Source organism: Bos indicus, chromosome 6 (assembly GCF_029378745.1).
Source record: "Bos indicus isolate NIAB-ARS_2022 breed Sahiwal x Tharparkar chromosome 6, NIAB-ARS_B.indTharparkar_mat_pri_1.0, whole genome shotgun sequence".
Taxonomy (NCBI): Eukaryota; Metazoa; Chordata; class Mammalia; order Artiodactyla; family Bovidae; genus Bos; species Bos indicus.
Window position 1 is genome coordinate 117,211,263 of NC_091765.1, and position 27,990 is coordinate 117,239,252.

Here is a 27,990-nt window from a genome sequence, read left to right on the forward strand (position 1 = left end):
CCGCGGGGCACGCCGGGACCAGCAGTCCGCTGCAGCGTGGGACCGCCCCTCAGCTGGCCGGCGCCGAGCGCCCGAGGGGCCCAATGGGAGCGGCGACCCGGCCGCCCCGCCCCGCGCCGCCGGACGTCGATGCCGGGACATGGCTGCTGCCGGCGCCGGGTCCTTGAGCTGAGCGCCCGCCGCCTGCCCCCAACCGCCGCCCTCAACCATCCGCAGGCGGGCCGAGGGCCGACGAGGAGCCGCCGCCGCCACCGCAGCAGGAGGAGGCCGGGCGGCCGGCGCGCTGGGCACATGGCGTCCATCTTACTGAGGAGTTGTCGCGGCCGCGGGCCCGCTCGCCTCCCGCCGCCCCGCTCCGCCGCGCCGAGGGGTAAGCGGCCGGCGCTCGGCCGACGGCGCGGGGCTGGGGCCTGGGGCCGGGGGCCGGGATGGGCGGGTCGCGGAAGGCCGCGGGGCCGGCCGCCCCCTCAGACGGGGCGGGTCGCGGGGCTCGGACCCAGCCCAGAGCCGGGGTCCCACCGAGGTGGGGTGCCTTGAGGGGCCTCGCCCGTCCGCCCTGCCCTGGCCGGCCGTTCGCCCCGAGGGTGGGGAGCGCCCGGGCCGTGGGTGCGAGCGGGAACGGGCCCGTGACCCATTCGCGCTGTGACCTTAGTCGCCCGGCCACCGGCCGCTGTGTCGGGAAAGTTTTGAAGAGAGCACGCTGACAGCCAGCCTGGGGCGGTGTCGGCGCTCCCACCTCGTGGTCGAGCCGGGCGGACCTGGCGCCCACTCGCGAGGCCAGTCTTGCCCTCGGGCCGTCTTCGGGGCTGCAGAGGTGGCGGGGGGCACGGCGGGCACTGGTTCCCGTCCTGCGGGACGTCCGTGGGACCGATACCCTTATGGCGTTCCACGTGGGCCCAGGCCCTTTCTCTCTCGCCTCAGGCAGGTCTCGTTGTCCCTGGAGCTTCAGAGACGCTAGCTGGGACCCGGAGACCGCACCTGAGGCCAAGCTCTCGGGAGCCCACAGGCAGGGCGCCTGCACTGACCTGCTCTCCGTGTCCCCTTTTATATTACCCTTTCTCGGTTTGTTGCTTATTATTTTGTCCAAAATAATACTGAGATTCTCGAGTAAAATTACCTGCTTCAAGGTATTTACCCTTTGTAAAGGCACCCTACAAAACATGGTTCTTGTCATTTTTGACACTGATGGCTGATGAGCTGCTTAGACCTTTGGAGCCAGGAGAAGGGCGTGGAGCCGCAGTGAGCACTCCTCTGTGAACCCAGAGTCTGGCTGCCCAGTCCAGCCTGTAGTCCTCGCCTCTCTCTCAGGGCTCTCTCTCTCTTTTCTTCCTACTTAAGGATGGTAGTAAAGATACTTTGGCCGCACACATTTCTGTAGCATGATTTACAGTTTAAAAGTTAGCTGAATTTGTTTTGTGCTTGAATCATTCCGGGAACACAGGTGTTTCCATAGTAACTAAGCCATGAAGGGGTGAGAGGTGGTCGAGGCCCAGGGCTGGGCTGTAGGGAGCCAGTCCCAGAGCCCTGGAAATGATGCTCCCAGCTGAGCTCGGGGCAGCCTGTTTCTGGAGCACATTTCCCCCATTATTAACATCTTACATCAGTTTGAGTCTTGTCATAATTAGTAAACCCACAGTATTACATAGTGCATAAGGTATTCAGGTTTCCCTTATTCCACACATCGTTTATTCTGATGTCCTTTATTTTTGTCCCAGGACCCCATCCAGGACACCCCATTACATTTAGTCACAATTTCTTTTTGGTCTCTTGGCTGTAATGGTTCCCCAGACTTTCCTTGACAGTTTTGAGGAGATCTGGTCAGGCACATTGTAGGACCCACCTGTTGGGATTTGTCTGCTGCTTTTCTCATGGTTGGACTGAGGTTTGGGGTTTTGGGGAGGAAGATCCCGGAGGTGAAGTGTGTCCTTATCCCTTCCATGTAGGGTGCCTCCTGCAGCAGGACTTACATGGCCCGCTGGCCTTGATCAGCGGGCTCAAGTGGTGTCTACTGTAGAGTTACTTCCTGCCCTTTTGCACACTGTGCTCTTTGGAAGGAAGTTACTGTGTGTGGCGTGGACTTGGGAGTCGGCTGGGACTTGTAGAGGTGGGCTGACCCGATTTGCCAGGTACTGGGTGTGAGACAGAAGGCCTGGCCTCCCGCCATTATTGAAACAAGGGAGCAGGCTGGGGAGCCAGGAGTTCTTAGAGCTGTTGCATGTGAGGTGCCCGTTGGACCTGAGGGCCTCGTGTACCCACGTGTGTTCAGGTACGGAGTGCCTGGGGAGGATCCTGCTGTAGCTTAGCAGGGAGAACCCAGAGAACGTGGTTCCTGGAAGCCAGGTGAATAAAAGTGTGAGACAGGAAGAAATGAGTTTGGTCTCTTTTCCCCATCCTGGGTTCCTGGCAGAGCCCCTAAAACACTAGGAATTTCCTGAATGATAAGCAGATCTTTTGCTATTCACAATGAGCCCATTCCATTCCCCATACCAAGAGTCTGCTCTAGCTGCGAACCTGTGACTAGAGGGTGGGGCCTTCCAGACCCACAAGGAGGGGAAAGGTCTGGAGACGGAGCTCAGCTGCCAGTGACCAAGGGTGTGATTGACAGTCCCTAGGCCCTGAAGATAGGATAAGGCAATGGCAACCCACTCCAGTACTCTTGCCTGGAGAATCTCATGGACGCAGGAGCCTGATAGGGTGCAGTCCGTGGGGTCGCTAAGAGTCGGACACGACTGAGCGACTTCACTTTCACTTTTCACTTGAATGCATTGGAGAAGGAAATGGCAACCCACTCCAGTATTCTTGCCTGGAGAATCCCAGGGATGGCGGAGCCTGGGGGCCTGCCGTCTATGGGGTCGCACAGAGTAGGACATGAGTGAAGTGACTTAGCAGCAGCAGCAGCAGCAGGCCCTGAAGATAGGGACTGGGGAACGGGAGGCTGGGGGAGCTTTTGGACTGGGGGTGCCTGCCAGGCAGTGGGGACAAGACCTCCTGTACCCAAGGACTCTCCCAGATCTCACACTATATCCCTTTCCATCTGGTTGTTCATCTGTATCCTTTATAATAAACTGCAGTATTAGCTTGAGTACTTTCCTGGGTTCTGGGGGGCATTCTAGCGAATTATCAAAACTGAAGGGGTCATGGGAACTCCCAGATTTGTAGTTGGCAGAAGTGTGGGTAGCCTGCAGACCCCACTTGCAACTGGCATTTGAAGTGGTGACAGTCTTGTGGGACAGAGCCCTTCACCTATGGGTCTGCACTTCCTCTGGAGAGTTAGAGTAGGAGTTGTAGGAGTTGAGTTGTAGGAGACGCAGCTAGGGTCAGAGGTGGAGGGTGGGTGTTGGGGAAGAGACCACAGAAGGGCCCTCAGGAGGACCGAGTGGCCTGGCAACCTCCTGCAGAGCCTGGAGCCCACTCTGAGTTTACTGTGAAGGCTTCTGAGTGGGGAGAGCAGGGGAAGGGGCTGCCAGGGTCGGGGGAGGGCAAGCCAGGGGGCTCTGGGTGCTGTGGCAGCTGGTCTGGTTGTTGCAAGGTTGTGGGGAGGCTTCTGTTTGGGAGACAAGTTAGACGGGTCCACCTTGGCTGGAGTGAGGGCTTGGGAACTAGAGTTAGAGAAAGCATTAGAAGTGTATCAGAATCCTAAAAATGTGCTGTGTGCTCATCAACATGGTTTATCCAAGAAACGGTTGACTCTTGGTTTTGGTTTTCCTGGTCATTCTCATAACCCCCACCCTTCACATGGGCATGGAGGCTGTTGGGTCATTTGGATGGGGCCCTTGCCATCTAGTCAAAGCTATGGTTTTTCCAGTAGTCATGTATGGATGTGAGAGTTGGACTATAAAGAAAGCTGAACGCTGAAGAATGGATGCTTTTGAACTGTGGTGCTGGAGAAGACTCGAGAGCCCCTTGGACTGCAAGGAGATCAAACCAGTCAATCCTGAAGGAAATCAGTCTTGAATATTCACTGGAAGGACTGATGCTGAAGCTGAAACTCCGATACTTTGGCCACCTGCTGTGAAGAGCTGACAGATTGGAAAAGACCCTGATGCTGGGAAAGACTGAAGGCAGGAGGAGAGAAGGGGACCACAGAGCATGAAAAGCAGAACTGAGTTGAGGAGACAACATGACTTTGAGTAAACTCCAGGAGTTGGTGATGGACAGGGAAGCCTGGCGTGCTGTGGTCCATGGGGTTGCAAAGAGTCAGACACAACTGAGCAACTGAACTGAACTGACCTGATGTGACCTTGCTTGCTCTGTGCAGCTGTCTGCCTGTTGGGGGTCACGTGTGCCCTGCCTCTTCCACCAGAGGCAGCTGGAGTGAGTCGGGGTGATCCCACCTGGGGAGACCTGAAGGCCCAGGCTCCCTGGGCCCACGGCCACTAGAGTCTGGTCCCCCACTTAAGGTGCGTTCAGCCAGGGATGCTCCCAAGACACTGCATTCCACCCGGGGCAGAGCCCTCACCTCACAGCACTCAGAGTGGGCTTCCAGAAGCTTGCTCCACAGAAGGAAGAGACGCCTGCATAAAGCCACTGCTTGAGACTGACTTTGCTTTTTCTGTTTTTGTCACAGGTCCTGCTGGGGATCTGGCCTGCCTCAGTGGTGCCAGCGCTGTGGGGTTGATGAGCTATGTGTGAGTAAATGAACGTCACTTTCTGCCTGTTTAAACGTGGGGGCTTGAAAGTGCTCAGGTGTTGTGGTTCTTGGCTTGTGTAGGTGGTATATCCTGCTTTGTCCTCTTAAACCTGTATCTTTGCGTCTTGACATATGTAGCCACGTACTTTAGTGAATATTTGGGAAATAAACACTCGTAATCCCATACCTGTTACAGGTATTATTCGCCTTTTTGGTGTATTATTCTGGTCTTTTTTTTTTAGGCATTTATTAGGCTGTGCTGAGTCTTAGTGTGGCATGTGGGATTTAGTTCCCTCTCAAGGATCGAACCCGGGCCCCCTGCATTGGGAGCCTGGAGCCTTAGCCCCCGGACCACAGGAGTCCCTTGTATCTGTGCAGTAAACCTGCAGTGGTGTCTGCTGTCTGCACAGTTGCTGAGTCTCCTCCATCCTCACGCAGCTGCTGTTTCCAGGGGCTTCTCTGTGAACGCACACAGACCCTCCCCCACACCACGCTTGGTCCTTCCCAGAAGACCCTGTGGATTGATCATCGGGCTTTCCCTACTGGCTCTGAGGCCGGATCTGGAGTGTGGTGGGAGGTCTGTGGTACTGCTGAGAGGCGGGAGGGCTTCCTGGAGGGAGTGGCTCCTACAGGCTTCCCCGTTTCTTCCCGTGGGGCTGCTGCACTCTCCCTGTCTGCCATCACCCCTGCCTGCACCCCAGGCTTGGTCTCCTGACCCTCACCTGTGTGTCAGGGCATCCACGTCCGCCGGCCCTGGTGCCTGGAGTGGACGCCCACGATCCTTCTTGTGTGAGAGCGTCCAGTCCCTGACAGCCCCTTGTCCCTGGAGCTGGGGGTGCTTCGGGTTCTTTCGTTGATTTGTTGCCTCCTCTTGGCTCTGAAACTCCGGGAGGGTGCTTCCTGTGACAGATTGATTCCCTAAAACAAAGACTGCACAAGTTGCACACGCTTGGCTGTTAAAGCACAAGTGTGTGTAAGCGTATTTTCAGTTTTTAGTTCTAACATCAAGTGCTAGAATGAGGAGCTGGCCCAGCCTCTCTGCCTGAGAGCAGCTCCTTCGTGGAGGGGCAGGGGTGCGTGTGCAGTGTGTGATGGGGACGCGACGCGGTGTTTTCAAAAGCCCCTCCCCACAGCAGCCCTTGCCGGCCGCTCTTGCTGCTGGGGTGCTCCCAGCCAGCTCTGGGCTTTGATTTGATTAGGCTTCTCTCCTGACACTCCCCAGACTTTGTTGCCATGAAATCTCTTTATGATGTGGAGGTATTAGCATATGAGCCTAGAACCTCTCTGCCCTCGCTAAAGTGCGCCCTTCCAGCTGTCAGAGCTCTCAGTGACCTCTGTAGCCTGCGGCTGGCATGCCGGGGGCTGGGGGCCCAGCGAGGTGACGGGGGATTGCTGTGCAGGGTGTGGTCCCGCAGGGCGAGCTGTCGGGTTTTGGCGTGAAGTTGTTGGGTTTAAGGTAGTGACTGCCAAACGGGTTAGCGCTGCGTGTGGACTCGCCTCGCCGTATGGACCAGCCCGGTGGCGGGGGCAGTGCCTCGGGTCAGCGACCCCAGCGCTTGTGGGGCTGGTGCGCCGCCGCCCTCGGGCAGGGAGTGTCCACCCCCGATGGCGCCTCTGCTCTCCACTGCCTTCCAGATGATCTTCTGAATGAGTTCAGTTCTGAAGTGGTCTTTTGGGGATTGTAACCGGTATGTCGTTAAACTTGTAACATCACTTGGAATATTAACTTTGTAGTCTTTCCATGGTAAGTTGTTTTCTTTATTTAGACTTTCTCTCTTTGGGAAAAGAGTGTGTCCTGTTCTTTGCGTAGGCAGAGTGCACGGGCTTTAAGACAGTTCCCAGATGTGCTCCGTTTGGAGGTGCTGGGGCTCCCTCAGTGTTAGCTTTCTCGGTGATTGTTGGTGGCATGTACGTCACTTGCTTGGGTGTGGTCTCCGGAGTGGCCACCTTGCACAGCTCTGTGAGTTGTTTTTAGCTCATCTGGTTGTTAATCGCCAAGTACACCGTAATGTTTTTTTTGTCTTTTCCTTCCCAGTGCATTTGCTTCTGTTGTAGTTTTTTCATTCTCAATAGCCAGGTCTGTTATCAGAGAACTGTAGTCACTCATGTATTATCATGACAGCAGAAAATAGTGACTTCAGCGTTGTATAAATTCACAGCATTTAGAAAGTTAAAGTGCCTCACAAGGCTGTCCTGTGGCCTCCAAGGCTCCAGTGGGTGTTGTGGGCAGCGGTCCCCGGGTCCCAGCCGACGGGCACGTTGTTCTGCGGGTGATGATGGGGTCCCCTTGGGTCCCTGGGCACCTGTACTTTGGGGACAGCTCCTGGGTCATAGTGCCTGTTGCTGCACCCTGCCTTCCCTTTCCTCTTCGCCCTGAGGAGCTGAGGCGGCACAGAGGTTGGCACCCACCTGGCCCGACCTCGGGCCGCTGTCTTGGTACGCTGACCCCTGGGTTGGCAGGTGTGTACAGGGTCAAGTTGTGGCTGTGTGGAGAGCTGGTCAGGTCCCTGTGGCGGGCGCCTTGGGCGCAGGGATGCTCTGCTGGACCTGCTTCGCTTCTCTTCCGGAAGGTGTTGGCAGGGTGCTGGGCTGAGGTGGATGCGTGTCCCGGTCCTTAGGGCAGACAGGCAGGGCCTCCTCCAGCAACATGTGTTTCCTGTTGAGACATTGCTTTCATCTAGCATGGTGTGTACACACACGCACTCACTCTCTCTCTGAAGATGGTTTATCCTGAAAGACAGAAAGAAAAGAAAGGCTGCAGGGCCTGGGGTGGGGGTGGGTGGTGGGGTCCTGGCTCCACACAGCTGAGGGGCCGACGCTTCCAGGACATGGACGCCTGGGCCCTGGCGGCTGGGGAGAGTGGGAGCCACCCTCTGCCCACCAAGAGGCAGCGGTGCCCAGGTTAGTTTCATTTTGATGGAGATTTTTTTAGTGATAAATTATATAAAATTTATAAATTTATAGTGATAAATTGTATAAATTATATAAAAGTATACATTTGTACTTTTTGAAAATAGCTAGATCTCCCTGGCTAGACGGTTGATAACCTCTCGAATGTGCCTGAAGGCAGCCAGATTCCTGGGCCCTCGTGGCCCTCGCCCGATGCACCCTGGGCTGCTCTGCTAGGTCTGCCTTCCTGGGTCTCTGTCCTTGCCTCCTGGCTGTCCCTTGTCACTGATGTCACACCTCGTGGAAGCCACTTGCCTCCGAGGTAAAGGGGTTGGAAAAGTGGATAAGCCTGGTGAAGTTTGTGGGTGGGGGCCCTGCTGGGCTCTGGGCGAGGCCATTCTCCAGCCACTGGGACTCGGGACAGGGCAGGGCTGAAGGACCAGTGGGACGGGACCGGCCTGGCCCTTTAAGGCAGAACCAAGGGCCTGGAACAGAAGAGAGGCCACGGCCGCCCCTGCCCAGCTGGCCAGTGCCAAGGCGGCCGTGCAGTGCCCCTGCGTGCAAGGGCAGAGCTTCCTCCTCCCCGACCGGCGGCGTCTCCACCCCAAGCGTGCCCGAGGAGCTGTCCGGGGTTCATCCCCAAGGGATGCTCGCGAAGCAGGGAGGCTGCCTGTCCCAGGTCACGTGGCAGTCATCAGCGGAACTGGAGTTTGACCTGGGCCAGGCTGCGCAGACCTTGAGTCCCCGCTGCTGGCAACAGACCAGGTGTGCAGAGATGACCGGACAGGTGGGAAGAAGCTGGGGTGTGCTCGAAGTAAACGGCCCTGTCTCTGGGCCTCTGGCCACCCCAGAGTGGACTTGTGCATGAGAGGGAGAGGTCTCTAAGGGACAGGTGAGATACGAAGACGTGAAACACAGAACTGTGCACGTAAATATTGTCTCGGCGATGGATTCCAAGAGGCCTTCTGCCACTGGAGGGGGGCCTCTTGGTTGTGCCCAGACCTGGGGTCATGCTAGGTCTGGATGGGCACTGAGAGCTGGGGAGTGCCCGGCGCAGGCTCCACAAACTCAGGCTGCCAACGACCCTCCTCGAGTGGCCGTCTGCAGGCAGACCCTGAGGGCACAGCCGCGTGGCCCTGGAGGAGCACGCTGGTTTTCTCTTGCTGCCGCAGGTTCGGATGCCCTGCGGGCCTGATGTGGTGCCAGTGGAGACGGTGCCGAGTTGTGCAGGCAGCTCACCTGTTCCTCGCTGGGCCTTCTGGAGCCGGCGGTCTAGTGGGAGGAATCCACATATGAGGATTCGAGAGAGCAGGCACAAGGGTGGCCCTGCAGGTCAGGGACCGAGGAAGCGCCGGGCAGAGCCCTCCCCTGGGCCTGGCCGAGGGGGCGGTGTGGGAGGAGGGGCGGGCCTGGGCTGCGGGCTCTACTCTGCGAGTTTGTCCTGCACAAAGGCCTCTGGTCCACTGATGCATGGGTCTGGCTCACTCTTGACTGGAACATTCTCCCTAAATTTCAGAACTTGCTCAGGAGCTGTAAGGTCTTGGTAGAAACTCGCCTCTTAGGGGAAAGCACTGGCCCGGGGGCCCCCCCAGAGGCTGGGTCTGTCTGATCTGGGGGTTGAGCCTTTGCTGGTTGGTTGTGTCCGACCTGCCCCTTTGAGGCTGTGGGCACCGGCCAGCCCCCCTGGCCTCCCGCCAGACCTCTGTGAGCGGCCCCTTCGCCTCTGACAGTGGGCGTGGCTCACTGTCAGCAAGGGGCCGGGAGTCTGTCTGTCCAGCTGGGACAGTTGGCTGGGAGGTGTGACTGGGCCGCTGGGCCGTCTCGGCAGGCGGCTGGCGCCTCACCGGACTTCTTTTCTTCTTCCTCAAGGCCTCTTCCGTTGGGCAGCTGCGCTCCCGTCCACCCCGTGTACCTTTCCCTCCGCGCCGACCCCCTGGGCTGCTGGACACTGAGGCCCAAGCGCGCGTGCGCGGTGCTTGCGGGGCCGAGGCTCCTCCCTGTGCGCTGCTGGCACTCCTCGCGCCCGCTGGGCGATGACTCCGTGGTGGAGAAGTCCCTCCGGTCCCTCAAGGACAAGAACAAGAAGCTGGAGGAAGGCGGCCCCGTGTATAGCCCGCCCGCACAGGCGGCGGTGAGGAAGCCCCTGGGGCAGCGAGTCCTGGACGAGCTGAGGCACTACTACCACGGCTTCCGCCTGCTCTGGATCGACACCAAGATCGCGGCGCGCATGCTCTGGCGCATCCTCCACGGCCACAGCCTGACCCGCCGCGAGCGCAGGCAGGTAATGGACGCGTCCGCACCGCCTGCGAAGAGGGACCCGGCTCTGGAAGCGTAGCTGACCGGGGCTGGGGCAACAGGGCACTAAGACCCCCTGTGTCGGAGAATAAACAGTGGCGGCCCTCCTAGGGAGCTGTGGGGAGTCCGACGGGGCTCTTCCCTTTCTCCTCCGCAGTTGTGTGTGGTTCCATGTTTTTTCATGATATTTAAATATCAGATTTTCCTTTGTAGGAAACTACGCACCCTAAAATTTATTTTTAACCATTTTTAATAAACAGTCTGTGACATTAAGTCCATTCACATTGTGGTGAAGTCGGTACCACCAGAACTGTTTTCATCTTTTCCTCAGCTGAAACTGCCTCCTTTTAAATAACATTTGCTGTCTCTTGCCCCCAGCCTCTGGCCCCACCATTCTACTTCCTGTGTCTTAATCTGACTCCTCTGGAAGTCAGAGGAGTGACACCGCATATCAGTGGAATTGCAGAGGGTCTGTTCTTCATGACTGGCTGGTTTCACTGAGCAGACTGTCCTAAAGGTTCACCCTTGTGGTGACAGGTGTCAGAATATCCTTCCTTTTTAAGGCTGCATAACCTTCCACCCTGTGGATAGACCACAGTTTATTCATTTGTCCATCTGTGGGCATTTGGATTGTTTCTGTATTTTGTCTATTGTAGGTAAATGGAATTTTAAAAACTTCATTTTCCATTTGTTTACTGAGAGTATAGAGAAGCAGAGTTGATTTTTATCAGCGTGTGGAATATAAGGTGTGACTGCAGGCCTCCTTGGGGCCTCGCTGAGGGCCAGTCCTCAGGGCATGGTCTTGTCCAGCTCTCTGCCGGGCCAGGGGGCAACTGCGGAAGCCCTGGGCCGGCCCGGTTGCAGCAGCTGCTGGTGACGAGTCCCACTTCTCGTACAGAGTTAGCTCCCACCCAGCTTTTCTTTTCCTTTTTTAAACTCTTTTGGCCGTATCCCACACAGCATGGGTGATAGATCCCCAGCCAGGGGTCTGACACGTGCCCCCTGCAGTGGGAGCGAGGAGTCCTAACCACTGGCCTGCCAGGGGAGCCCTGCACCCAGGTTTTCTGAAACCCCAAGGTTGGGCCCCTGGGGTGCCTGTGGAGCCCTGTCCACTCCCCGGGAGGGCCCACCGCCGCTCTCTGGCTGTTGTGGAAGCCGTGCTCCCCAGTCACCCTCGCCCTCTGCCTGTCCAGTTCCTCCGCATCTGCGCCGACCTCTTCCGCCTGGTGCCCTTCCTGGTCTTTGTGGTGGTGCCCTTCATGGAGTTCCTGCTGCCCGTCGCTGTGAAGCTCTTCCCCAACATGCTGCCGTCCACGTTCGAGACCCAGTCCAGCAAGGTGACCGGCCTGTTCCAGACCCAGCTTGAAGTAGTTACAGAGCTGCATTGTTCAAGTGTACCATAGGTTACAGCTTCTCTAGGGCAGTGTTCCCCAAGCCACAGACGGAGACCCGTTCATGGGGTGACACGCTCTAGAGAAAGGTGGGCCAACTGAGGCCCACGCCACCTCCCCCCCCCCGCCCCCGGCACTAAGGCCTTCTGGGGACACGCGCACCCTGTTGTGTGTGTACTGTCTGATGGCCTTCATGTTTCCCGTGGCTCAGCCCACAGGGTCTGAAAAGCTTGACTGGCTGGCTGTTTATGGAACTGGTGGGTCCTTTCTGTGGTGGGGGGTTGCGGGGGGCAGGTGTGTCACACAGAATTTCCTAAGTCATGAGCTAGAAAGTTTTGGAAAACAACTCATCGGTGAAGGAAGTGCTGTCAGGAGGCATCTGGGAGGCTGGGGTGCAGTGCCCTCTCTGACCTCACAGGAGGAGAGGCTGAAAAAGGAGCTGCGGGTCAAGCTGGAGCTGGCCAAGTTCCTCCAGGACACCATTGAGGAGATGGCCCTGAAGAACAAGGCTGCCAAGGGGAGCGCCACCAAAGACTTCTCCGTGTTCTTCCAGAAGGTGCTGTGGCGCTTTGTCCCCGTGGCCGGGCCTGTGGTCCCCGGAGCTGGTCAGCAGCTGGGGCCCCTGCCTTCTCGGGAGGCGCCCCTTGTCGCCCTTCCCCCCTTTCACTGCACGGTGAGGGTGGGGTTCAGGGCCGGGGCTGGAGGGCTGTAACTGGTCCCACCTGCGCCCGTGGAGGCCACACCGCTGTCCACCAGCCTCGTCTGGGCCTCCAGACTGCAGCGGCCCTGGGGGAGGACCGAGGGCCCACAGTTGTGACAAGCGGGGCCCGGGCTGGGGAGGAGGGGGCAGACTGCCCCACATGGAGAGACCCGGCGTCTCCCTGCCGGCCGTCTCTGTCCCGCTGGCCCAGCATGCGAGGCCCAGGGGCCGGACCCCGCGTGCCGAGTGACGCCCAGGGGCCGCTCCCTGTGGGGGTCCCTGAGCGTTGAGCTGCCCTTCTGCTTTGTCCTGACTTAGGGCGTGTGCCCGGGAGTTGGGGGGTGCTGGGGGCACACAGCCCGCCTGCTGTGGGGGTGCCTGCTGGTAGTGACCCTCACGATGGCTCCTGCAGATCCGAGAGACGGGCGAGAGACCCAGCAACGAGGAAATCATGCGCTTTTCTAAGTTGTTTGAAGATGAGCTGACCCTGGACAACCTCACGCGCCCACAGCTGGTGGCGCTGTGCAAGCTGCTGGAGCTGCAGTCCATCGGCACCAACAACTTCCTGCGCTTCCAGCTCACCATGAGGCTGCGCTCCATCAAGGCGGACGACAAGGTGGGCGCGCGTCTGGGCTCCGGGGCGAGTGCTGGGGTCACACGGGGTTCAGCCGCCATGACAGCCCATCTCTGTGATAGGAAGTAGTGACTGAGAAGGTGGGTTTTACGGCGGCCTAACATTTTACTATACAGTGTATCATGATTTATTAACTGTTACTGTAACTAATCTTGTGCTTCCCTAAAAAGCAGTCTAATCAACACTTTTTAACGTAGATTTTGCTCCAGATCTTTGATAGATCCTATAGAAATAGTGACCTAGAATTGGGGCCTTGTGACTAAAGGGCAGGAAGTCAAAAGCAGGTCCTGACCATGACCTGGTTGCCCCCTGGCCTGCAGCGCGCCTCGAGTGTGCGTCTCCTGGGGAGAGGTCCCGAGGAGCCCCGCGTCCTCTCTGGAGCACCTTCGGCCTTCAGTCTGTGGCACCTGGTGTCTGAGCTGGGCCAGCCTCTGCTGTTGACTTAACGGCTTCCATCCTCACAGCTGCCGTGTGTGTCACTGGTGTTCTGACCTGCGCGGACGGCCTCCTGTCTCACAGCCGGTGTGCTCAGTCCTGACTCGGCTCCTGGTTCTCCTGCCTGCTTTATGTTCCTCTTAATCTCTTTCCTTCCCTTCTTTTGCATTAATTAGGTGTTTACTCTTGTATTCTCTCTCCATTAGCTTGTTATTTACTTGTTACCTGAGCTGTTTCTCTAGAGTTTACAGCTGGCTTCCCTTAGCACAGGAGTCTGGCAGAGTAGATGCTTTCCCTGCCACACGCGTGCTGGCCCCGCGGGGTCCCCGCCGCACCTGCCTCCTCCCGTGCGAGTGTTGCCTGCGTTTCTGCACCCAAGCTAATGTCTGTGCTCCACCGCGCCTTTCTCCTCCTGACCCCGGGCCTTCCTGCCTGTTTCCACTGGGCTGATTCCTCCACTGGACGAGTCCCCTCTGTATTAGCCTCCCTCCTGCAGGGTGTCGCTGGGCAGAGGACCCAGGGCTCACGGGTCTCTTTCAACGTTTAAAGACGCTGCTGAGCACATGCCCGCCGCCAGGCCTGCTGCTGTCCTCTGAAGATGCCGTCTTTCTCGGCAGTGCCTCAGAGTTTGTTTGCATTTAGCAGTTTCGCAGTAACATCCCAAGGCGGTGTTTCTGTGCTCCTGTTTCCTGGTTCTGGTGCTTCCGTCGTCTCATTAAATGCCACTCCCCCAGTACATCTGGTTACCTATCCTCTCTTCCTCTTGAGCTGATTACTCTTAAATCCATCCTCTGAGATTCCTGTTTTCAGGTAAAACTTTCCGTCTTGTTCTCCAGAAGCGGATCAGCACCGCATTCCGTAGGCATGAAGAGATGGGGTGCTTCCGCTCTGTGGAAAGCCTGCCGTGTGGCTGCCCCCCTGGGGACAGGCGGCTTGACCTCAGTGCTGGGATTCCTGGGAGGTGGGGGGCGGCCAGACGTCTCCTGTTGAGAAGTGGACGGGGCATACTTTCCTCCTGACATGAGGTGAAAACATGCATAAGAAGCCTGGAAAGCAGGGAGAAGCCCCTGAGACCCTAGGAATGACACGGGAGGTCTTTGTGCCTCAGAGTCCCAGCCTTGGGCCTGAAGAAGCCAGAAGTCACTGATGAGGACAGACCCTGAAAGCCCGCCTACTGACCCAGGGAGAGGGGCTGCCCGGCAGGCGGAAGGCGTCCAAGAGTGCCTGTGCTGCTGCAGCCAGACGCCACGGGGAGCCGCGTCCCCCGCACGCCAGGCGCTGGGGTCCGCGACAGTGGGGCTCTGTCAGTGAGGTCTGCGGGTGCTGGCTCGTTCCCCACCCCGTCCTCCCTGCTAGAGTGGCGTGGAGGGGCCAGGCAGCAGGCTCGCCTGCCCCTCCCAGCCAGCGAGCATGCTTACGGGGGCCCAGTCCACCCACCCGGTCCAGCCATCGGAAGAGCCTCTGCCCCGGCCTCAGTGGAGGCCACGTCCCACCTGTTCCAGAACACGCCCAAGATGCAATTTACGGGTACGACTGAGTGACATCACAGAGAGCTCAGGGCCGTTGGAGGGAGCGCGTGCTCACAGTTTCCAGAAACGGGGCTGGGAAATGAGGGGAGGTGGAGCCGTGGCTCAGGCCTGTACCCCTGGTGGGGTCGGAGTGGCCAGCTGGAGGCGTTGCTGATTGGCCAGGAAGGGAAACAGAGGTCGGGGTCTGTGGTTGGAGAGTTTGAAACACGAGTTCTGCACACCCAGGAAAGCCCACAGGGGCGATGCAGACAACTGTGGCTGTTAGTGTGGATTGGTAGATGCCAGCCTGTCCGTTCTGCGCCTGTGAACGTGCGATGGCACACCCCCGCCAGAGTGCTGTGGGAGGGAGCCCGCTAGGATAGAAGGCGAGGGCGCCAGGACCTTGTGACCCCAACCCGGAGTGTCCACCCTCCTTTGAAAGTCACTCCTCGTGCTAAGAACCAGGAGGAAGGACCTCAGTGAGAAAAAGCAGTCGGTGGGCGCCAGCACCGAGTGGACAGATACAATGGGGCATGTTGACCATTGGCCGTTTCCCAGATACAGTAAAAGACGTGAATTTACAGACTTAAGGAACCAGGTGAATCCCAGAGAGGATGTACCCACAGAAATCCACACGAAGACAATCAGATGAACAGACTTTAAAGACAATCTGAAAGTGACGAGAGAGATTGCAGGACAGACGGTTTGAATGAGAGTGCATTTCTCGTCAGAAGCCTGGAGGGCGGGAGGAGCTGGAAAGTTTCTTTGTGTGCTGAAAAAAAAGAACTGTCAACTCAGTCCTGTACTCAGCAAAAATAAAAATTAAAAATTGAGAAAAAACTGGGATGAGGGGGAAGTCAGGATGTTCTCAGATGAAGGAAAACCAAGCTTGTGGTGGAGCATCAGGAAGCGACTGTGTGTGACAAGCAATGGGCTTCGCTCCTGCTGGCAAGCCGTCCTCGTGAGGGGAGGCGCGACGGTGGAAGCAGAGACAGACTCCGTGTCCGGGGTGGCGTTGGGACGAGCTCAGCCTTCGGGGGAGGGTGGGGTGAGGTGCCTGTGCGTCACCTCGTGACGAGTTGGATGCATCCTGCCATCAGAGCAGCTCCTGGAAAAGGACGCGGTGGTGCACAGGGGGTGAGCGCAGAGGGGCCACGGGCACTGCCGGAGGACGGGCAGGGCGAGTCCTCACGCTGCGTCTCATTGCCACTCAGCGCTGGAGACGAGCCAGACGTCCCGCCCTGGGCGAGCGGTGGGAGCAGGACCATTGTGGGTGCAGCGTGCTCACCAACACGGGCTGCGTGGGTCTCCAGGGCCTCCCAGAAGCTTCCGCAACGTGCAGACGACAGAGGGCAGAGCAGACTCGTGCCTGGGGGCGGCTGTGTCTGAAGGGGCCTTGTGAGGTCCTCGTGGGCGCGGCTTGGCATTGCCTCCTGCCTGTGCCCTGAGACCACCCGTCAGGTGTGATGGGGACCCGCACGGCTGCATGTGGTGCTACGGCTGTCCCCGGGTTGACGGGGGGGCACTGTTGCCCATCATTCTTCTCTCCCATTCCTCATCCCTGCACAGGCTCCTCGAGACCCCGGTGCCATGCCGTCTGCCTCGGGCACTCCTGTGTGCTTCCTGCTCGGGTCACTGCAGCCTCAGGCTGCACAGGGAGGGTCAAGAGGCGTCTTGAGCGCAGTTCCTCAGTCCAGTCCTTCCTCTCCCATTCCAGGAACACAGAGGATGCTGGCTGTGGGGGGGGGCGGGAGGACTGTGGGGTTCAGGCAGAGTGGGGCCTGGGCCTGGTGAGCATCTTTGCATCCCGCAGTGGGTCCTGGCCCTTGACCTTTAGGTCCTGCTCTCTGTCAGACTGTCTGGTCCCTGCAAACTCAGAACTAGCACCTTGGGTGGGTGGGGGTGGTGTTTGTCTCGTGTTTGGCAGAGTGTGTTAGGAAGGTTCTAATCACACGCTTAGATTTGTGTGTGCGTGCAGACAGCGTAGACCCTCCCTGAGCAGGGTGAGCCCTCCAGAGGTCACCAGCTTCTTCCTTTGACAGCTGATCGCTGAGGAGGGCGTGGACAGCCTGAACGTCAAGGAGCTGCAGGCGGCGTGTCGGGCAAGAGGCATGCGGGCCCTGGGCGTCACAGAAGACCGCCTGCGGGGCCAGCTGAAGCAGGTGCGTGGGCAGGGCCCTGAGCCACCCTCACAGACTCTGGGTCGCCACTGGAGTCTTTCCTGCCGCTCCGCCTGGTCTTATGAGGATGCCCGAGGGCCAGGCCAGCTTCCTGTGAGATTCCTGTGTGTCCCTCTGCTGAGGCTGGGGGTGTGGGCAAATGAAACCCAGGCCAGCCCGACCTCTGAAGGCCCTGCTCTCAGCAGCCCCTGGAGTCTCGTCCCGCTCAGTGTTTCCCAGTTCCCGCGGCTTCGCCGCAGGGCGTCTGTCACTCATGGGACTGAGGTGGGCAGCGGGTGTGAATGTGGCGGCCGATTGACCCCTTGTAGGGCTTGAGGCGTTTCTGGAAAAGCTCGCTCGGGTGACGGGGTCCACTCAGGTGCTGCTGTGGTTGTCGCTGCCAGCCTGCACCCCCCTCCCCTCCCCAACGCAAACTAGAGCAGGGGAGGGTTCGGCCAGGCCCTGTGGGCGCCCAGGCCGGAGGTGAGCCTGGGTCTCGCACTCCCGCTCGCAGTGGCTGGAGCTGCACCTGCACCAGGAGATCCCGACGTCGCTGCTCATCCTGTCCCGGGCCATGTACCTTCCCGAGACCCTGTCGCCTGCCGACCAGCTCAAGTCTACCCTGCAGACCCTCCCAGAGATCGTGGTGCGTGTGGCCGGGCCCCCTGCTGCTTGCTGTCAGGCCCCTCACTGCTCCGGGAGACACCCCCAGCTCTCTGTCTTGTCTGTCTTTCTCCCCCTGAGGGCCCTGCGGGACACAGGAAGGTGGCCCTTGGGGTCCTCCTTGGGAAGCAGGCCTGGAGGGGACGACGCCCAGAGGCACTGGCTGGGCCCCGGGGCTGCGCTGGTGGGGACACCTGCCCCATATCAGGGCACGCTCACGGGCTCCCCTCCCTGAAGGCCAAGGAAGCCCAGGTGAAGGTGGCCGAGGTGGAGGGTGAGCAGGTGGACAACAAGGCGAAGCTGGAGGCCACGCTGCAGGAGGAGGCGGCCATCCAGCAGGAGCATCGCGAGAAGGAGCTGCAGCGGAAGAGCCAGGCGGCCGTGGCCCAGGCAGCGGTGAGCAGGCGGGGCGGGCGTGGGCGGTGGGGGGGTAAAGCGGGCGCTGCCAGCCTGGCCTGAGGCCCTGAAGCTGAGGATCGAGGCCCTGTGGACGCTGGGGCCTGGAGGAGCGGCGTGAGTGTGCCTCGCCCCGCTTGACACTGGCTTGGAGCGTCCTTCGGGGGAGCCTCGTGGGGGTGGGCTTGCTGCCAGCCGGCCAGGCTCTGCAGACCTCCTTCCTCACGGAGACGGCCCTCTGGCCTACGGTGTGTCTGCCAGTGTGGACGCCCCAGAAGGCTGCGGTCCTGCAGGGGGTGCTGAGCCGGCAGCGGCCTTGCGTTTCAGAAGGAAGTGGAGCCCGAGGTGGTGGCCGAAGGTGCCCCGGGGAGGCCGGTGGCTGAGCTGCAGCCAGAAGAGCCTGCTGTGACCCTCCCTTCCGAGGTCCTGAAGGACAGCGCACCCGTCCTGGAAGGCTTGAAGGTAACAGCGCTCACCAGAGGGAGCGGTGTGCAGCCGCCGGACGCCAGTGGCTCCAGGGGCTCCCAAGGACTCGGGCCTGGACGGCTGCAGCCTGGCTGCGGAGGGTGATGGTGGACGGTCGAGGGGCATGGAGAGTGAGCCCGGAGGGGAGGCGGCCCGGCCTTGGCTCAGACCGTGCTCCTCGGGCAGGACGTCCAGCAGGGACGCTGGTGTGGTTCTTGCGGAGGCCCACCTTGCTGTCACCTTCCGACGTGCTGCATGCCTGGGTGCTCGCTTCTGGCAGCCTCGCCGTCCTACCATGACCCACACTCAGGGACGCCCCCGCTGCCGGGTGGGCCTCGGTGGACGCCCCCGCTGCCGGGTGGGCCTCGGTACAGGGACATGGCAGGCGGAGCAGCTTCTGAAGGCGCTGGATGGGTGCGTGCTCACAGGCAGGTGCAGCGCCATCGGTAGCTGGGGTAGGAGAGAGGAAGCAGGGCACAGGTTGTGTTTGGGGGTTGGGGTGGGGGGCCCTGTGAGGTCGCGCCTGTCAACACCTGGGTGGGGCTGGGCTTCGTGAGGTGTGCCGAGGGCCCACGGGGTACAGTCTGAGGATAGAGCCCTGAGGGGCAGCATGGGGTCATCGGAGGTGGAGGGGAAAGCCCACTGCAGGGCCTCGGAGGAGCTGGGGACGTGAGCCCTCCAGGCCGGTGGGTAGGAAGGGCCCGTGATGGGGCACGGGGTGGAGAAAAGCTGTTTACGTGACAAGAGAAAGCATGAAGCATCAGTTTGCAGCGTCCTGCTGAAGTGAGCTGTGTCTGCAGGAGCAGCTTTGTGGGGGCAGTGGTGCATGGGGGCTGGCATAGCCTGGCATATGCCCAGTGGGCTCTGCTTCACCTGATGATGGCCTGGAAGACAGGTGAAGACCAGCACTCCACGTCACTGATGTGAGGCTCAAGGAAAGAGGCTCCTGGGAGCCTGGGCCGACCTCGGCTCAAAAGGAGACCTGGGAAGGGTCAGGACCGAGGAGCCAGGGTCATTGTGAAGGCAGTTTGGGGCTGAGGCGGGAAGCGGAACAGAGGCAGGGTCTGGTTGGGGCCACAGAGCGCACGCAGCCTGGAGGAAGGGCTCATCAGTCCGCACTTGGGCCAAGACGGTTGGCTGTTTTTGTGGAGAGAGAGGCATCCCGTTGCCACTGGATTAAGGACTGAGACAGAGAAGGATGATTCAGCTCTCAGGAGAGCTTGTGAACGAAGGGTTGCCAAGGATGACTTAGCAGGAAGCACACAAAACTTCAAACAAAGAACCTCAGTTCGTGAGAAAGATGCCTCAGAGAACAGGGCAGCGCTGTTTTCCTGTCTGCAGTGCAGGGGTCTTGGGGTGTCGGCCGTCTGCAGGGAAAGAGAACCTGAGGAGCTCCAGGAAACTGTCGCTGAAAACCTCACCACAGGGAGAGGCTTCGGGGCAGCGGTGCTGGTGTGTGCGTGGAGGGCAGAAGCCCTTCCTGCGCTGCACACACTCTGGGCAGGAAGCTGAAGAGAAGGAGGACCCTGAGATGAGCGCCTCCCGAGGCCACGCCAGGGCTGTCAAAGGCGCTGCAGAAGGGGTCTGTCCTGAGCAGAGTGCGGTTCTCCGCAAACTCCAGGACGTGAGGTGCGCCTGCTCTGTAAGAAGGACGGTGCGTCACGACCAGCTGCCCTGGCGGTCAGTGGTCAAGAGTCCGCCTGCCTGTGCAGGGGGCACGGTTCCATCCCTGATCCAGGAGGGTCCCACATGCTCAGCCCGCGAACCGCTGCTGCTGAAGCCCACATGTTCTGGGGCCTGTGCTCTGCGCCAGGAGAAGCCAGCGCAAGTAGAGAAGGCCCGCACACGGCAGCGAAGACCCAGTGCAATCAGAATGATTAACAGGTGTTCATGAATAAGGATCAACATGACCAAATAGTTAAGTTAGAAAACGCATCGTGACCTGGGGGGGTTTGTCTATGGAATACAGAAACATTAGTGTCACGAGCACATTAACAGACTCAAGACTGAGACTGTGAGCGGTCATCTCAGCAGACTTGCGGAAAGCACTGGGCTGATCTCACCCCTGTCCTCAGCTGACATGGGGGTGAGCCTTCTGACCGCAGGGCTGCGAGGGGCGCCCCTTATCAGAGGACCCCAACAGCTGGGGGTGTCTGCGCCCCACCTGCTCCGCATCGGCCACAGGGTCTGGCCAGGATGGTTAGACGAGGAAAAGATGAAGTCACGTGGAGGTGGACTGTTCACAGATGACATGGCCACCTGAGAGTGCATAGTACTTAGTGCTAGAGATGAACAACCAGGTTGAAATTTTCAGAAACATATCACAGGTAGATCATACCCCAAAAGTGAACTACTTGGGATAAATTTGGAAATAGGCATGAAGACCTGTACAGGATGCTATAAACTGTTGTTGAGATAAATCAGTAAGTAGCGAGCTTCACTGCACTCTTGAACATGAAGACTCGATGTTGGTAAGACGTAATTCTCCCCAGCTAACGCTCAAAATTCTCCAAGCCAGGCTTCAGCAATACTTGAACCGTGAACTTCCAGATGTTCAAGCTGGTTTTAGAAAAGGCAGAGGAACCAGAGATCAAATTGCCAACATCCGCTGGATCATCGAAAAAGCAAGAGAATTCCAGAAAAATATCTATTTCTGCTTTATTGACTATGCCAAAGCCTTTGACTGTGTGGATCACAATAAACTGTGGAAAATTCTGAAAGAGATGGGAATACCAGACCACCTGACCTGCCTCTTGAGAAACCTATATGTGGGTCAGGAAGCAACAGTTAGAACTGGACATAGAACAACAGACTGGTTACAAATAGGAAAAGGAGTACGTCAAGGCTGTATCTTGTCACCCTGCTTATTTAACTTGCATGCAGAGTACATCATGAGAAACACTGGGCTGGAAGAAGCACAAGCTGGAATCAAGATTGCCGGGAGAAATATCAATAACCTCAGATATGCAGATGACACCACCCTTATGGCAGAAAGTGAAGAGGAACTAAAAAGCCTCTTGATGAAGGTGAAAGAGGAGAGTGAAAAAGTTGGCTTAAAGCTCAACATTCAGAAAACTAAGATCATGGCATCTGGTCCCATCACTTCCTGGGAAATACATGTGGAAACAGTGGAAAGTGTCAGACTTTATTTTGGGGGGCTCCAAAATCCCTGCAGATGGTGATTGCAGCCATGAAATTAAAAGACGCTTAATCCTGGAAAGTTATGACCAACCTAGATAGCATATTGAAAAGCAGAGACGTTACTTTGCCAACAAAGGTCCGTCTAGTCAAGGCTATGGTTTTTCCAGTGGTCACGTATGGATGTGAGAGTTGGACTGTGAAGAAAGCTGAGCACTGAAGAACTGATGCTTTTGAACTGTGGTGTTGGAGAAGACTCTTGAGAGTCCCTTGGACTGCAAGGAGATCCAGCCAGTCCATTCTAAAGGAGATTGGTCCTGGGTGTTCTTTGGAAGGACTGATGCTGAAGCTGAAACTCCAGTACTTTGGCCACCTCATGCAAAGAGCTGACTCATTGGAAAAGACTCTGATGCTGGGAGGGATTGGGGGCAGGAGAAGGGGACGACAGAGGATGAGATGGCTGGATGGCATCACCGACTCGATGGATGTGAGTTTGAGTGAACTCTGGGAGTTGGTGATGGACAGGGAGGCCTGGTGTGCTGCAATTCATGGGGTCGCAAAGAGTCGGACACGACTAAGCAACTGAACTGAACTGATCTGTGGATTCAAGACCACCACAATCCCAGCATCCTTTGTTGTTGACATTGACAAGCTTATCCTAACGTATGTGGAAATTAAAGGGACCAAAGGATGAGATGGTTGGATGGCATCACTGACTCAATGGACGTGAGTTTGAGTGAACTCTGAGAGTTGATGATGGACAGGGAGGCCTGGGGTGCTGCGGTCCATGGGGTCGCAGAAAGTCTGACACGACCGAGCAACTGAGCAACAACAGAGAAGAGCCGTGGTGGTGGGCGAGCAGGCTCCTTGTGCTGGCGGATGGAATTGTACATGGCGGTTAAAGGAACACACCGTCACGGTGAATCTCAGAGTGACGGAGCTCGAGCCGTGTGACGCCGTTTGTCAGAATCCCAGCAATGAGTCTGTCGTGACAGAAGTCCCAGGGTGGGGGGGTTCCTGACATGAGGAAACCTTTGGGGTGATGCTGCTTCTTGGTCGGGTGGTGGTGGCTCTGTGGGTGTCTGCCAGACACGCCTGCACAGGCTCCCTCAGACGTAGGGGGCACCGCCTGCGTGGACACACGGCTCGGAGAGAAAGGTGGCCAGCCCTTCCAGGGAAGCCAGTTACTCCCTTTCACATAGGTTTTTTTGGTTTGCTGGTTTGTTTTGTTTCCAGGAAGAGGAAATAACTCAAGAGGAAATTGACGTACTCAGCAATGCGTGCTCAAAACTGAAGGAGCAGAAGAAATCCCTGACGAAGGAGAAGGAGGAGCTGGAGCTGCTAAAGGGGGACGTCCAGGACTACAGCCAGGTAGGGCGCGCTCAGCACCCGGCCACGCCTCCAGCAGGCTCGGCCCGCTGACCCGCAGGTCTTCGGAGGGAAAACTGAGTTTCAGGAAATCCTACTCGGCAGCTCCTCCAGCATTCCCGTGGGCCATGTCCCCTGGAATGCTGGCCACTCGCCCTTGTAGGCGGTGAGCAGGCATCTTTTCAATTTCTAAACATGCGAAGGCATCAGGTGAACAGCCTGGTCGCTTGGTATGTGAAACCTTATGTTTGTTCCTGACTTCCCAAAAGGGACTTTCTTACATCCTAGTTCTTTTTTCTTTCTGAGATTGGTAAGAATGATGTGCCATTTTCCCCTCCTCCTCGTGGCAGCCCTCTCACTGTGCGGGTCCTCTGATCCCCTGGCACCGCCCGTTGTTCCCGGTAACGCTTGTAGGGAAAGCAGACATTCCCATTCCTTGATTCTTTTATCTGTTAGGAAAACAGTCAGGGTTCAGAAAAGAGTCCGAATTTCCCTTGATAAGAAAACTGTGTTTGAGTTTTCAAAGATGAGAACAGACCTGCGTGGTGGACAGGCGTCAGTGAGCAGCTGTGTGGCTGGAGTTGGGGGGCCTGCTCCACCACAGCCCAGACCTCTCCACTTCCATGGTGTAGTCTGGACTGACCCGCTTAGTTTAAAAAAGTAAAGTTAAGGTTTCGCCTTAAGATGGTCTGTTTACAACTAAATAATTTTATTAGGATTTACAGGAGATCAAGAAGGAACTTTCAAAGACTGGCGAAGAAATGTATGTGGAAGAGTCTAAAGCCAGCAAGAGGCTGACCAAGCGTGTGCAGCAAATGATCGGGCAGATGGACAGCCTGCTGGCGCAGCTGGAGGCCGACCAGAAGGCGGGCAGGCTTGGCCCCGCCGCCGAGGCTGCGCCTGCAGGGTGAGTGAGCGCCCTGGACTCTGGCCCATGGCCTCTGACTCGGCGCCGTTCTCAACCTGGGTACCCACCAGCCACCCCTTCCCTCTGATCTAGCAGCTGCAGCTTCTCCACGATGCTATCACTGAAGCGGCTCTGACTCAGGTCTTCCTAGCACACTGCGTGCGTGCACACGTGCAGACACAGTGTACACACGCAGACCCATGCACATGCAGACACATGCAACACGCAGATGTGCACACACGCAGACACTGCACGCGCACAGGCACATGCTCACGCGCAGACACTGCACACGCAGATGTGCACACACGCAGACACTGCACGCGCACAGGCACATGCTCACGCGCAGACACTGCACACGCAGATGTGCGCACGCGCAGACACAGTGCACATGCGCAGTGTGGTGCTGCTGGCGCGTGGGCAAGGCCCCTGGCAGCTTGCCTGGTCTCTCTGCATCCGCCCCTCTCTCAGGCCGTCACTGGTCTTTCCAGAGCCTCTGTGGGTCACAGTGCCCCCCGCCTCAGCCCCGCTCGGCCCGTGTCCTCAGACCGTCGCATTGTCTCCTGCCTCTTCCCTCTTACTGAGCCACTGCAGTCGTGACCCCCGTGCAGGGGTCAGCGTCCCCTCAGGTTAAACTGCTGAGCCCTATGGGCTCACCTGCCTTCATGTGTCAGAGGGCAGTGTGGCTCCTCTGGCCCCTCCCACCCTGCCCCGGGCACAGACAGGCCTGAGGAGCCCCCTGTCCTCATCGCCCTGGAGAGGCTCGGCGTGCCAGGCGGCTGTGTGCAACCGGCGACCACCCAGAGTGGTGGCTTCTGCCCGTGTCCGTGCTGGGGTGGTGGCCTCTGCCCCTTTTTCTGCGCTGGCCAGGGGTCCCCAGGTGATGGGGTAGGGGGCCCTGGGTGGAGGGCTGCCGGGTCAGGTCTGGGCTGTTGGCCCACGGGGGTGAGGTGCCATGTGCAGGCTGTGTCCCCAGGGAGACGGTGATCAGCGTCTCTGAGCTCATCAACGCCATGAAGCAGATCAAGCACATTCCCGAGAGCAAGCTGCTGAGCCTGGCCTCAGCCCTGGACGACAACAAGGATGGGAAGGTCGACATCGATGATCTCGTCAAGGTGGGTCGTGGACTCCTGAGGCCTGAGAGGCACCCGGCCTCCAGTGCTGGAGCTCCACCTTGGTCAAGAGCCTGTGGGCTCTGGCGTCTCTGTGGCTCCTGTGTCTCCAGACCAGCGGGGACTCTCACCCAGAACACCAGCTGCCGTGGCCTAGCATCCTCATCTTGGTGGTGCAGGACCTGCCCGCAGCCCTCCTGGGTGTTCCTGGCACTCTGCCCCGCGGGGCCTGGCTGCAGCTTCTGGGCTGTGCAGCCCACCTGCCTGCGGCCCTGGGTCCCGGGAGGCCCAGCTGATGTCCTGCCCAGGCCTGTGACCTCAGGCCTCCTGCCCCCCGAGCCCCTCTCCCAGCTGTGTGTGGCCTGGGCTCTGGAGTCTTTTGGCTCCTTGGGGTGGGGGGGTCTGGTCCTCAGAAGGCCAGGGTGGATGGAGGACCCCAGCCCCCAGGGGGACGGTGCCGAGGGCCTGCCTGGCCAGTCGCCACGTCTCGCTGGCTGTGCTCTGAGGGAGCCTCTGCCGTGAGGGGCAGAGCACCCTGAGCCCTGCGCCCCCTCCCGTGTGCACAGGTCATCGAGCTGGTGGACAAAGAAGACGTCCACATCTCCACCAGCCAGGTGGCCGAGATCGTGGCCACGCTGGAGAAGGAGGAGAAGGTGGAGGAGAAGGAGAAGGCCAAGGAGAAGGCGGAGAAGGAGGCGGCCGAGGTGCAGAACTAGGGCCGGCCCAGCCCCCCGGCACACGGGCCTCCACGCGCCCCCTCCCACCGCAGTGGTCCCAACATTATGCTGATTGTTTTGAAGTGATCCTTAGTGACGGAACTAATATTTTATCAGGAATAAATCAGAAACTTCACAATCAAGTGATTTTTAACATTCATCATTCCATGAAGATTGAGTCAGCCCGGAGCCCCTGCGCCCATCCAGCGAGGCTTCTTTGGGTCAGCGGGGGCCCAGCGCTGTGGGGTCCCGGCCGTGGCGGGCAAGGGTGGCGGCCAGTGGGGGTTGTGGCCCTGCACAGCCCCCGGCTCCTGAGGCGGCTCGGGCCTCCCTGCTCGCCCCTCGGTGACGTCTGCCGCGGAGGAGGGGACCCGCCGCAGAGGTGCCCCAGGCAGACAGCCTTCTCGGCCTGGAGAAGCTGCTTCGTGTGTCGCAGGCTTGGACTCCTAAGCATCGGTGTGAACCAGTGAGCAGACCACGCCCGCCATCTCCACGGCTCCTGGGAACCTCGTCTGACGCTCTCGTGTGGGCATCCACGTCCTTTTCTGAGTGACCTTGGATTCTCACCTAATCCTTCAACTAGCTAGCGCAGCGCTTTCTCACGCGCCAGTCTGCCCAGCTGAGCAAAGTGAGCGTCAGTTACGCCGGGAGAGGTGCTGATGAAGCCCTTGGAGATGAAGCCTCCCCTGTGCAGGAATCGGTCGTGCTTCTAGACTGGGATGTCATCGCCTCACCCCCAGCCCCGGGTGTTTGGATGGATTTTACCGCGTGTCTCACCCCAGAGGCTGTGGGGGCGCTTGAGGGGCCTGTGTCCGCCTGAGGCCCCTGGCCACGGGCATGTGGCAGGTCTGGGAGCCGGGTGCTGTGGCCCAGCACTGTCTGGCTCTTCCTCTGGCGGCTTGGGCAGGGCCGGCCTGAGCGCTCCGTGGTGAACCAGCGTGGGCCCTGGGAGACCTGGGGCTGGTGGGGCTGGCGGGACGAGCGAAGGGGACAGCTTCCAGATGACTTGAAACCTTGTGCTCAGCCGCTGACAGACCTTGGACGAGCGGAGTACCTCTGAGTCCTCCAGTGGACACCCTTATGAGGGGGCAGTGGGCGCTAAAGGGTTTTATTTCAGTTATTTAAGGGGGCGTGTTCTAGACGCTTCCTTGGTATTTGTGAATTATCTCTCGTGTTTAGTGGCCTGGTTTTCCGCTGCAGTAGTGTGCTTGCTGTGACCATCGTGGTGGCCAGCATGCTTGAGGAGAGGCTAGTCTTTCCCGGCCCTGTCCTCACCTTGCCACCTTCGCCTGGCACCCAGGGCAGCCCTCTCATGCTCTCAAGCCCCCGATCCCCCGGCAGCACCCCACCCCGGCACTGCGGGACCCTTCTCCAGCATCTGTACCTGGGCCTGCCTGCTGCAGGCTTCCCCTTCAAGTCACTCATTTCTACTATCCTGAACTTTATTTATTGCAGCTGAGCTGAGTGTCCGGGTGCAGCTGTAACGGGTGAACGGTGCTGGGAGTGAGCGTGGGGTGTGACGCGGCGTCGGGGCGGCTGTCTGTTGGCTGGGCGCCTGGGGCCTGCACCCGCCTTCCTGAGCTTTCTCAGGAGCATGCTCAAGTCCCCGGGGCCATGACACCGTGCCCGCTGGAAGCACGACAGCGTTCTCCCTGCTTTGCACCACCTGAACACCCCCCCGTTATTAAGGATTCAGGAGACTGACGGAGCTTCCAGAGTCGCTTTGGAATATCCAATTCCGGATTTTCAAAGCGAAGGACACCGTGTAAGTTGTGCAGCGTCACCTCCAGGCATGACCCTCAGCAGCCAGGACCAGCTCGCCTGAGGGCCTCCTCCTCGGGCTGCGTGTCAGCACCTTTTTAGAAATAGCGGTTTTTATTAAAATATCAAACTCATGTTCGGGTAACAGCTCAGAGCACGATTTCTGAATCACGTGGCCCATCCACAGTTGGGGTGGGAAGTGGCAGGGCTGTCTGAGCGTCTGGCTCCGGCTGCGCTCCAGCCCAGCCTCTGGGGTCGCGTGCCCTGGGAGCGCGCGTCCCGCCTGTCCCCGCAGACTGTGCTGGAGACTAGACCTCGATTTCACGTGAGGAGAAGGGTGAATAAAGCGCTGTCTTGTATGACTGGGCTGTCGGGATCCTCTGACTAGGTTGCTGCGGCAGCCTCTCCTCCCCACAGCCCTCAGTGGGCCTGGGGGATGGTCCCCAGTGGGCAGGGCTGGGACCCTGGCCAAGGGATCTCCAGGAGGGGGAAATCCTGAGAGACTGAGGGCCCCTGGGGTCGGGGGAAGCACCTGCCAGGGCCTCCCCTGTCTCAGGGGTCCTGAGGCCCTGCAGGCCCCCCAACACCTGGGCAGAGCCAAGAGAACCAGCCAGGCCTGCCACCCCCAGGCCCACATCTCGGCTCCAGGGGTGTGCCCTGCCTGGGCAGACAACTGACGCCCAGCCAGGAGGGCCGCCGGGCAGATGGTTCAAGGAGCAGGACAGGCCCTGTCCTGTCGCCCTCCCTCCCAGCAGGGGAAGTCTGGCCTGCCGCAGGCGGCCTCCCCCCTGCACTGGCCACAGCCCCACGGGGGGTTCCTTCCACC

General features: G+C 58.9%; 1 protein-coding gene across 3 annotated transcripts; it reads left to right on the forward strand.

Moving 5' to 3' along the window:
* The first annotated feature begins 110 nt into the window (after positions 1–110).
* On the forward strand, positions 111–27,526 carry LETM1 (leucine zipper and EF-hand containing transmembrane protein 1). 3 transcript variants are annotated; one of them, XM_070791936.1, is made up of 14 exons: positions 111–370; positions 4,568–4,628; positions 9,389–9,800; positions 11,008–11,151; positions 11,624–11,761; positions 12,318–12,521; positions 16,525–16,644; positions 17,156–17,287; positions 17,542–17,700; positions 18,031–18,162; positions 22,540–22,674; positions 23,388–23,578; positions 24,552–24,690; positions 25,254–27,526. In XM_070791936.1, the coding sequence occupies exons 1-14, from the start codon at positions 130–132 to the stop codon at positions 25,401–25,403; spliced, it is 2,358 nt and encodes a 785-aa protein (XP_070648037.1). In that variant the 5' UTR covers positions 111–129; the 3' UTR covers positions 25,404–27,526. The 3 variants fall into 3 exon arrangements, with proteins under 3 accessions (XP_070648037.1, XP_070648038.1, XP_019818760.2); XM_019963201.2 differs by having other exon boundaries at positions 112–370; positions 18,028–18,162; XM_070791937.1 differs by lacking the exon at positions 18,031–18,162.
* Positions 27,527–27,990: the final 464 nt, after the last annotated feature.

Coding starts and splice junctions, on each gene's coding strand:
- LETM1 (XM_019963201.2), top strand. CDS start 130: ATGCCGGGACATGGCTGCTGCCGGCGCCGGGTCCTTGAGCTGAGCGCC. Junction 9,801..11,007: donor CCCGCCGCGAGCGCAGGCAG/GTAATGGACGCG, acceptor CTGCCTGTCCAG/TTCCTCCGCATCTGCGCCGA. Junction 17,288..17,541: donor AGACCCTCCCAGAGATCGTG/GTGCGTGTGGCC, acceptor CCCTCCCTGAAG/GCCAAGGAAGCCCAGGTGAA.